Source organism: Sprattus sprattus (genome assembly GCF_963457725.1).
Source record: "Sprattus sprattus genome assembly, chromosome: 9".
NCBI lineage: Eukaryota > Metazoa > Chordata > Actinopteri > Clupeiformes > Clupeidae > Sprattus > Sprattus sprattus.
Window position 1 is genome coordinate 10,549,067 of NC_137928.1, and position 11,450 is coordinate 10,560,516.

General features: G+C 45.1%; 1 protein-coding gene across 1 annotated transcript in view; it reads right to left on the reverse strand.

The window, feature by feature from the left end:
• Nucleotides 1-975: 975 nt before the first annotated feature.
• Nucleotides 976-11,450, reverse strand: part of LOC308370102 (capZ-interacting protein) — a 19,173-nt gene continuing 8,698 nt past the window's right edge. Inside the window, exons 2-7 of the mRNA XM_080844672.1 lie at nucleotides 9,201-9,287; nucleotides 8,721-8,795; nucleotides 8,191-8,262; nucleotides 5,105-5,329; nucleotides 2,691-3,071; nucleotides 976-2,286 (exon numbers count right to left, since the gene is read on the reverse strand). Of these exons, the coding sequence (XP_080700798.1) occupies nucleotides 2,281-2,286; nucleotides 2,691-3,071; nucleotides 5,105-5,329; nucleotides 8,191-8,262; nucleotides 8,721-8,795; nucleotides 9,201-9,287 (846 nt within the window). The 3' untranslated portion in view covers nucleotides 976-2,280. The remainder of the gene's footprint in view (nucleotides 2,287-2,690; nucleotides 3,072-5,104; nucleotides 5,330-8,190; nucleotides 8,263-8,720; nucleotides 8,796-9,200; nucleotides 9,288-11,450) is intronic.

An 11,450-nucleotide genomic window follows, 5' to 3' on the forward strand; every position in this document is an offset into this window, starting at 1 on the left:
TGTCAGGATTATTGTTCAAGGATTGTAATTCCAAAGAGTCGTTCATAATTCCGAATTGTACATCCAACAGGGAACACACCTTTTCTCAGACACCCGGAACTAGACACCATTTAAGCGTGAAAGCATAATCCAACACTTAAGATGTAACGAAACTCTACAACAAGTATCCAAGTTTCATTCAACAATGCAATACGAGTTGGACCCCACCCCTTGATTTTACACCTTCTGAGGTACCCTTCACACACGAAGAGCATACAGGTGAGATGACGTGGGAGTCGTCCAGTGAGCGGGGAAAGCAGCCTCAAGGGAAAATGAAGATTCCTTGACTCCTTCCTTGAATGACTCTTGCCGTCTTGCATAGTGCTGCCATAGGAAGTAGGCTGCACTACGCACAAAATGTAGCAAACACTGAAACTGAAAGTTAGGTTACTAAAAAGGGCAGTGGTTCTTTTACGAGCCCAGTGGCGAGTAAGGTGTCTGGTAGGACTCAGCAGTGGTGACATGTAAAACCAAAACCCACTGTGACATTTTGGTCGTGAGTGGAAGGCTACGATAATATGAAGTCCAATTCTGAGGAACCATATGGTGAAAGAATAGGTCGTTTACACGCATTGTTAACTTCAGTCCCACTACCCACCCCCTCCAATTCAACCCTGAAACTCATTCAAAGTAGGCTACTGTAAAGGTTTAAGTTGATTTGTTTATCACTAAGCGAATCCCCGAATGCGTTGACTGCCCTCTTCTGGTCAAGACAGGGGATTGCATTAATTGCTTTGGGAATTTAAAGGCGATACAGCAGGTGCTTAGGTAAGGCAATCCACAAAACACCATTCCAGGATTTCAATACATCAGTGTTTGTATTTCTTCCTATAGTTTGATGTCATGCTGGCATTTCAGAGTCTTTATATATATATATATATATATATATATATATATATATATATATATATATATAATAATTATGTCATTGAGCTGTTTAAAATATAAATCAAGCTCTTTATTTGATTGGATATTTACAATACAAGATCATAGAGTAATCTACAGTAGCAACTGAAAATGTTTTAATGTCCTTAAATCAGAGGGAAAGCGCCTTTTCCCCTGAAAGTAGCTTAAGTAACAGTGTGTAGAAAACCTTGTCCTCCATGGACAGTAATTGATGGAATCATGCCAGGGACATAGAGGTGAAATAGGGCTTTGTGATTTCTCCTTCATTCTTGTGCACAATTTGTTTTCCATCCCTGTTTTGCAGTCAGTCCCTCACAGGGATCTGGCAAAATCAGCCTTATCATAATGGTCAGGGATGCACTCTTCTGATTTTATTTGAACACTGAGAGAGTCCAGTCCAAGAGCCAGGGATCTTGTGCATGTGCTGAGCTGGGACGAAATTACAAATTGTAAAAGAAACAGGGAACGAATCCCTCTTCCTTTGGGCAGAGCTTGAAGAATCTGTATACATGATGTCCAATTTCACTCAAACAATTTAATGCTGATTATTTACATATTAAATTGGGTGAATGTATATATATATATCATTATTCTTTTTAGCCCATGTCCCTTGCACAGTTCCGTAGTCATTTTTTTATAACATTGTATTTTTGTTCAAGTCACAGACAATCCAACCCTGCAGAAGCCAATATATACTTTCGGTTGATCATATATTAAGTTTCCATACAAACCCTCTTTGTAACAGATAGCGACCAAACTACATAAACCCCTTCTCCATTACCATCTTATCCCCAAAAAAGGCAATAAAAAAAATTGTAAGTAAGCCATTAAGCAAAATAGACTTATAGACATTATTATCAAATACATCCACTGATAAAAAGATATGCATAGAATCATCCTGCTCCATAAATTCATTTCACCAAATGGTCTTTGCACAACAGGTTATTATCTGGAATTTTGAACGGTCTAGATTTTCTGTTTTCTCAACTCCAGACTCGCTAGGAGTGAGTATCACTCACATGGGCCTGTTTACTGTTACAGGCTTCCTCTCCCCTCTCTAACGTGAGCAAAATGACAGTACATTAACACAAGGTGGGAGTCCAACATAAAGAAGAAGAAAAAAGAACGACAACAGCAACAACAAAACAAAAACAGTCTTTCCGGTGTGACTGAGTCCAGCTTGTGTGGTCTTGTGTTTTGTGTCGATGGTGAATGGAGGCATGTCCTCCCATGGTAATGCCATGAGAATGTCACGCCGTTTTTCTTTGGCTTCAGCAATGCATGGAGGGTTTTTTGGCTTTTCACGCTATCGTCAGTGTCCAGTGTTATTTGGCTCTAGTCCTGCAGGGGGAGACAAATTGTAAAAGAAAAAAATAAATCACACAGGTCACACCACACTTGACCATAACGTCTTGTTGCCGAACATGACTCAACTGAAGAACTGAGAAGTGGCCTCTAGTCTGGGATGTTTGGGTGGTTTTTGTTTTGACATGTGACACAAACTGCCAGCAGACTTTTCCAGACACTCACCAGCTCTCATTTAGAAAGTAACAGTTACTTTTCCTTTCATTTTGGTATAATTTTTTTTACTTACTCTTAGAATTTGTCTGTCTGTACTTAACTACCTGGAAAAAAAACCTAATAAACATATTGAAAAAAAAAAAACAGTTACTCTTTTACTAGGGGAAATATTCTTTAAAAAGAGCAGAATTTCCCTCTCCCTTCCAAGCAGCCCTGCCCAGTACCTTTCCACTGCTGTCCCCTCCCTCAGGAGACGCGTCCTTCTCTATCGTCTGCTGGCTCTCCTCTATCACCACCTCCTCTGGATCCAACTCCTGCTGCTCCTCGGGCTGCCCCTCCAAAGGGGCCTTGTGATCGGCGTCCTGCTCACCAGGCGCAGCCTCCTCCTGGGCCTCGGTAGCATCTTCTACCCCTTCCTCATCTTTCTCAGAGGTTTCCTTCACGACGGAGGGCTGCGGGGAGGTGCGACCCTTGGTGGGCTCATCGAACACGTCTGCGCCATCACCATTCTGCTCGCCAGAGGGGGAGAAATCCGGACCCTCGGTGACCGACTTGCGGTGCTGGCGTGTGGGCTGCCGTCGCTTGAAGGAGACGCGCGCCCGACACTGGAGAACGGGAGGGAATGTGACAGAGTTTAAGAGCGTGTGTGAGTCTAGGTCTGTGTGTGCAGACCTACAATAAGCTGCCTATACCGTTGACGAATGTAAATAAGGACATATGATGGCAAAAACAACAGTACAACAGGAGTGGCTGAGTGTGAAAGAGAGATGAAGAGAGTGTACGTGTGTGTGTGTTTGGTGTGGGCCTACAGGAGGCCAGCAGTGATTATGTCTGTACAGTGCTCCATCCTCCATATCTGTTGGGTGATTGTACAATCGAGAGGATACCTTGCTGTGGTCTCATTATTTTTACGTCCACACAATTTAACATTTAAAATTTCCCTATACCTTGTTAATACCACTTTGTTAATCCCTTTTCCACAGAAAGAATACAGTCAACAACGATCAGCATTACAAACTTACTTACAAAACTGCGCTCGACTGACCATCTTAAACGGATTACAGTGATCAGAGCCTCAGCAAACTGAACTGACAGAGAAGCAAGCCTTTCCACGCTAAATTGGTTTCCAAACGGATGAGTGGTCATACAAACACCAACACACTAACTGGTGTCTTTTGGCAGTTGAGCTGGCAATGTCATGCATGTGAAAGCTTTTCTTCTATTTTTGCAGGGTGTACCAGCCCGTTACACAGAACTACATAGGGCATATCCTGGATGGCTAGTTGGGAAGACACAGGTGTTTATCTGTCCTTCACATGACCATATGATATCAAAATGAATTTGAGGATGGTACCTAAACTCGTTGCCTATAAAACCATACCTCAAAAAGTGTCAAATCGTTGCATAGTGTTACTTTAACCTAGCAGCTCCTGCTCCTGCTTCAGGCACTATTTCCTGGGCACAATATACAACATGCTGTCGTTTCCGACGCATGATGTTTAGTCTGTCCAGGGCTACTCCACCTGCGGTTACTTTGCTGTTTACTGGGGGTTGTAGTGAAGAGGAAAGATCACACAGAGAGTAGCTGACTGAGGGCTGGATTGGGGCCATACTCGCAGTGGAGTCAGTTTCTATCTGTGCTGATGGAGCAGCAGCAGGTCTCAAAGCCCCTGCATTGACAGAGGCAGGGTGTGAGGTGGAAACAGGTTAAGTGGATTACACCTCCAATCCCCTGGATGCTACTGCACTCAGGCACTGCAGGAGGGCAGCTTAACGAGGACCCTGTTTATGTCCCGGACACAGGACACCCACTGCAGAGCACGTGTCCTGGGGTGTGGGGATGGGGAGTGGGTTAGTGGAGGGTTGTGGTGGAGGGATATCCATGTGCCTTGACGTCAACATTCATTCAAGAGATGTTATACGGATCCTGCACTAATCGTCTTTCACTTTTTTTTTCACCCCCCTTGCATGCCAGCATCGAAGCCCCCTGATTCTAAGTATTTAAGCTTTAAGCTGTGTTGGTCTACGCACAGATAACTGCAATAATGCCTAATACTAAGCCTGAATCAATACAAAACATTGAAGTTAAATAAATAAATAAATGCTGGAATAACTGCACCAGTATTGTTAGTCATTGTCATCTAATGAGCTATGCATCTTCAGGGATGAACATGGATTATGATGAGGCAGGAGCTGATCCCCTTGTGTGGATACATCCAGCACAATATAACTGAACATTTTACCACTGAAATTAATACTAATTATAGCTGTTTCTGAATAAATAGGGCCTGGGTGCCAAAACACAGATTGTCCATACTAGAAACATTAACTCTCTGCTATCTAACTAAATAACTACAACAAACATAAAAAATCAGGCTAAAATCAATGCTACTGCCAATGGATATTGAACCAAAGGTAAAGCTAGTTCTGACATCTAGCAAGTATGGACACACTGTGGAAAGTTCCGGCACTATGCCAGGGCATAGAGGTCATCCCACTTAAGACTAAACACTATTGAGGGACACTATTGCCTCCTCACAAACAACACTGCACACAAGTAATACGATGTGGTATGTCTATGTGCGTTATAGTTCTTACTCCCATTTCAGTTAGTGTATGTGTATCTGTGGCCATTAACCTTGTTGATGTTAGGCAGGGGAGTGCCCTCAGCTGGCTGCTCGAAGCTGACGGGGACCTCCTCCTCGCTGGTCTGCGTCTGAGGCTGGCGCAGCGTGGGGCTCAGAGGGGTGCATGGGGGGCTGCATGGGGGGCTGCATGGGGGGGTGGGGCCGGCGGGAGGAAGGGGCGTGGCCTGAAGCTTCACCTCTGGACTCAAGGCATTGGGGGACAGAGCCAGGTTAGCCTGCACAAGAAAGAGGACAGGAGAGAGGTGGAGAGAGGTCACCTTGGTTTTTTTGGACACGAGGTGACAGGTCATAGGTCAACATCAGCACAGCGCATTACACCATGGACTCAGAACTGTGGGTAATGGAGAAGGATTCGCCTCAGGAGTGAGGGTGACAAAGAGGTGAGAGAAACTAGACAGGTGGTGGTAGGGGTCAAAGAAGGTTCACAGGCAAGAGAGTATGCATTGTTTCAACATGGAGATAGTACAGAGGCCAAAGTCAGGGCCATGGATGGCTGCCATATTTGTGGTTGCAGGAGGGAGTGGCAGAGGAGAATGGGAGGAAAGCGAGACAATGGGAGGAGTGAGACAATGGACAGTAAACGTGATGGGAATGAGCCTACAGGGCTTGTTTACATTTAAACAATCTATCTGTGGGATGGAATGCAAGATCTCTCATTTTCATGTCTTGTCAAAAGAAGTTCACATAAAACAGGCCTCCATTACAGTTCCTACGGTGCATTCTTTACCAACACATATGACTTATAGTGCACTTACTCCAACAACACATACTGTACATGATATATTCATCTGCAAAAAACACATGACTTATAGTGCACATACTCCAACAACATACATGATATTCATGTGCAAGAAACATAACTTATAGTGCACATACTCCAACAGCACCGAAATGATATTCATGTGCACGAAACATGACTTATAGTGCACGTACTCCAACAGCACCGAAATTATATTCATGTGCACGAAACATATGACTCATAGCGAACATACTCCAACAGCACATACATGATATTCATGTGCAACAAATGTATGACTTATAGTGCACATACTCCAACAGCACATACATGATATTCATGTGCAAGAAACCCACACAGGCAAATGGGCAATGTCTTCTGAGCTGACGTAGTCTAACATGGTTTATGTGGATTGTCCTCTGGAGTGTGCCCAGCACCCCTCAGACAGTGATGTGTTGGTAATCATGCATGAGTGGAAGAACGAGGCACATTCATTCCTCATGCTACAAAAAGTAGAAAAACGTAGCCCGGCTTCAACGGATGCGAAGAGCAGTAGTGAGCTGCACCCCTGGTCTCGCACGTTATTAAACCCATCCACTCAATTCCACGAGCTCACATGGGTGTAGCATCTCATCTTTCCATACAAAGTTTGTCTGCAGGTCGTTGTGTACAAGCTGAATCAGATCAGATTAGTTAGTGGCCTTCTTTCCTTAATATCAGCTTCCCCACCAGCACTGACCCAGAATACACCCACCGCACCTGTTACCCTCACCTAGGCTACGAGGACACAAACAACAACAAAGCCCAGAAAATGTCTGGCGGCACACAAATATGCAGGCATTAGGCATGCATATTAAGCTCTTAAAACTGCACGCATGCCTCCAACTGTCACCGTAGGAACGGACTGAGAAGACCTTATCCCTTTGTTGTACAAGGAAATGAAAACTCTTTTCTGCATGCAACACTGTTATGTTATGGGTCTACTCTGCAGACATAAACATTGAACCCCTCCACCCAATTGTTAACATAACACCAGCCCAAAGCACCAAAACTAAGTCTATCCAATCTAGCAGTAGCCTAGTAGCATAGACCCCACACCCTAGAACCAAACATCCAGAGCCAGCCCTCGCCCCAATGCCAGGGTGTGGCAGTGCAGGCCTTGAGGGAGAGGTTGAGGGAGTGGAGGACAGGCGCCTACCTGTACGGGAGAGAAGAAAAAGAGGGAGAAACGGCACCCCTTCTGCCCCATAGCTGAGTGGTGTGTGCTCTGCCCAGAGACTCGGCTGTTTCCTCGCAGCTCGCGCTCTCACTCGGGGCTTTACCTGTGATCCCATTAGCTTGTGAATCTGAGCCCCGGCTTAAGGATATTCAGGGAGGGGAAGGGGGAGTGACCCCCTCCTTTTCTCTCTCTCTTACTCTCCCTCATTCTCTCTCTCTCCATCTTCTCTCTCTCTCTCTCTCTCTCTCTCTCTCTCTCTCTCTTACTCTCCCTCTTTCTCTTACTCTCCCTCTTTCTCTCTCTCTTACTTTCTCTCCCTCTCTGCGTCTAGCACGCATACCTGTGTGATGCATATCACGCAGAAGGAGCTAATATCCACTAGATGGCAGCATATCTTCTGGAAGGGAAAATGTGGACATTACACAAATTCCGCCACACAGCCTTGGGAGTTGTGGCTAGGGTGTACTTTTACAAAAGTGAAACATTATGTGTGCCTAAGAGGACTAGAACAAACCATGTTTTTCTTGTAGTGTGTGTCAACAATGCTTGAGTGTGTCTCCTGTGTGGCCACTATATATATATGCACGTGTGTGTTGCAGTGTGTTGTTTGTGCAAATAAAATCTGACAATTATATCATTATTCCAGTGTTTTTGTTTTTAATTGGGTCTTTTTCACTGGACATTCAAATGAATGTGGCCATGCCACACATATGGCAAACCGTAGTGACAGATGTACCGGAGGAGCCATAACCCTTTCACTCTCCAATCCTTTTAGTCAGTCTATCTGTGCAATGGGTGGAGGACCACACCAGATTGTTTCCTGTTTCCACAGCCCCTCATGAGAAGAGACACAGAGTGAGTCACGGACGAGATAATGTTTACTCAACCATGCTGGCTTGTTTATGGTCTGAGGTGAATCCACACAAGTATTGTTTGTATGCGATACAGCTCCCAGCATTAAGAGAGTCTTTTGAGAGCAGAACACATTTTGTGAGTGAGCGGTGTTTGATGGTTGTCTGTTGGAGCACATCGTCGAAGTTCCCTTTTATGAGAGAACCGTTAATGCCAGAGGCTTGCAAGATAATGTGCATTAAGCTAGCAGGATGGAAACAAGTTGTTACCTGGATCTTCTCAAACAGGGGAGAGTTCTTCAGCTTGCCCTTAGGGGTGAGTGGTGAGAGGATTGCAGGTTTCTAGGGAGCCATCAAACAGAAGCAGTAAGGTTCTCTGTTGTGCTTTGGTCAGCAATATGGTGCATACATTGTGGAGATACTGTTATGTTTATGATTAATTGAATTGGCATAATACAAAGTATCAGTAGTTTCTGTCACGTCCTTCAAATTAATGCATTAGAACATCTCTTATTCTCATGATAAATCAAATTGGCATAATAACAAGTATCAGTAGTATCTGTCACCTCCGCCAAAGGAATGCATTAGAACATCTCTTATTCTCATCTCATGATAAATTAAACTGGCATAATAACAAGCATCAGTAGTATCTGTCACCTCCTCCAACGGAATGCATTAGAACATCTCTTATTCTCTAGTCTCTTAAATGCAGTGCTTCAGATGTTATACTCAATCAGACTGATCATCCTAGCACTCAGCGTGACAGTTATGTCTTTGTTCTAATGGGAAACAGGCCTCACCTCTGGCTCACTCTCGCCATCCTTCTTGTTCTGGAAGTTCAGGGAGCACGGGGGTCTTTTTCTGACGGGCCGCCTCTGAAACACATTAGAGACGGACGGACACGTCTGAGGGCCACTCACACACTCATCCTCAGACCCTCGCACCAGGAAATGACCAACACTTCAAGTCTATTCTTCGGTACCGCCACCTTCCTGTATCTCACTCATAGTGCCTTATGTTAGAGGTGACCTTTTTTGTTATCTTGTGTCCCAAAAAGGCACAGATACCAAATTGTAAATATGGCCCGTGTACGTCCTGACAAAATACATCTACAGTGCCAGCACAGGAGCTGCCTATGCCTGTTCCACATGCTGGTCCAAATATGGTCATTTTTCTTATCTACAAATCTGCAGAAGCCTACAGAATCCACTGAGTATGCAGAAAAGCTGAAAGGAGAGGGAGGAGGGAGGGACTGTTGTGCCACTCCATGTCTTTTATACCTCTTCATTTGCAGTGGGCATCGGCAGAGGGTGACCCTTGAACCGTCCAGCCAGCTCAGCCACCGATGGCTTGACTGTGCAATCCTCCTACAAATAAAAAGACACAGAGGAAAAAAAAGAATTGATGATGGGGGATAAAAAAAAGAGAGAGAGACAAGGCACAACAGCTTTCAGAGTGAATGTAAATGTCATGGGAACATAATCAGCAAGCTGCCTATTGGAGATTAAACGTGTGAGATGACCGACAGCAGCACAGCAACTCCAGCCTGGCGTGTTCAGAGTCCTCATCTCATCACACTTTGCAATCGCATTACCGGTGCACATATTATAAGACTTGGACACGCGGCCAAGCATCTTTGCCCTTTGTTTGAATGTGCTTCCTGAATAATGAACTATCTTTTTTCAGCCTCCTTTGTTAGAGAAAGGGCTTAACTCCTTGGGCAGAACATGTTGCTCTTGGATGGAGCTCGTGCTGAGTCCAACATTACTGTGGCTACTTCAGCGCTGGGCCACAATAGCTGGACTATGCTTGGTGAGTGGCATGCGATCCCTCGCAAATCCCAAAATAACTGGACCACCCTGGACCACCAACTGAGGAAAAGTACAACAGGAGTGGTCGGAACACACATTTATACAGAGAAACCTGCCCAACACACACATACACACACACACACACACACACCTACACACCTACACAGGCAAATCCTTTCCCTCCCAGGCAAATCCACTCCCAAATACACATTTGCAGCAAAAAATCTAAGCTAAGTATGGCTACATAATATTTTAACACCACATGCATTGCAAGCTGTTATGCAATGAAGCACTTCCTCATATGGCGGGCATTCGTTTTTTAACAAAGCTGCAACAACGTTTCCAAACTTCTCACAACAACAGGAAATAGAAGAGGCTTATGAAACGTGTTGCTCTGTGATAGCGGGGCAGAATGATACCAATGATAGTGGGCACACAGATAACTGGGGGAAAAACAAGAGATGGAGACGAGGGCCACACACCAGATATGCATGTCTGTTTTTGTCTCAGTCAAAAGGGGGGGAAGATAGCCACGGGGTTGTGCACAGAAAGGCATACGATCCAGACTTGGATGTCATTGAGACATCGTTTAGTTGGAGGTTATTTCAGGGGACAGAAACAGAAGTTCATCTTGAAACTGGAGTCCACTCAACCCTACACTGTGGATTTCTGGGTAATTATGGAGTGCCCATCAATGAAAACATTTAATGTCTTTTAGCAATTAATCGCACAGGTTTTTTGCCCTCTTGACACAGGGAGTGACTGAGAGAGAGGTCTAGGAGGCCAGTCTCGGTACAGACTTTCTGTCCTCACAGCTGCTCAGCATCACACACACACACACACACACACACACACACACACACACACACACACACACACACACACACACACACACACACACACACGAACATGCCACAGCCTCTGACACCATCCCGCCAGGGAAATTGGTCTTGCAATTTCATCATGTTATCTCTGACTCTCTCTCTCCTCCCTGTTTCACAATAAACATTTAGTCTCTTCTGCAGAGTTTCCTGCCCGCATGTCTTACTTCATACGCCGTTAGCTCTAATTCTTGTGATAGCAAGAGCAAGTTCTCAGGGTCCTCCATATGTGAATGTGATAGCGTGTAGCAGTGTGTGCCAGCCCAGTTTAGGTCATGTGAAACAGCATGGGCTCGGGGGTTTCCCACAAGCAGGGCTGCGAACCATCCTCAGTCTCTTAGTGTCTCTCTCTCTCTCTCTCTCTCTCTCTCTCTCTCTCTCCCTCTCTAACGTACATATTCTCTCACTTTTTCACACAAACAAACTCTCTCTCTTACCACAGTCCTCTGCTCACTGCAGGCTAGCCCTCTGCATCTTTCTCTCTCTCTCTCCATTGATCTCCTGTCTTTCTCGCCCTCTCTGTCAAACCGAAGCTCCCACACAGCATTCTTGCTCAGATATACACATTCCACAGTTTAATAACACTCTTTATTTTCTCTGTCGGTTTCCTCACACATGCTGACCTCCCACCCCAAACCCACCACACCCCACCCCCCACCTCCCCACCGCTCTCTCCTTGTGCTCACTCCACCCTGGTTTATTACGCCATAGAAGGATCCCTGAGCTACTACGCCCCCCAACCCCCTGCTGGAGCCTAATCTACCCCCCCCCCCCTCAGATTCTGCAGTCCTCTGGGACCACCCACCCTCTAAACCTACAAAAAAAACTAAAAACTTTT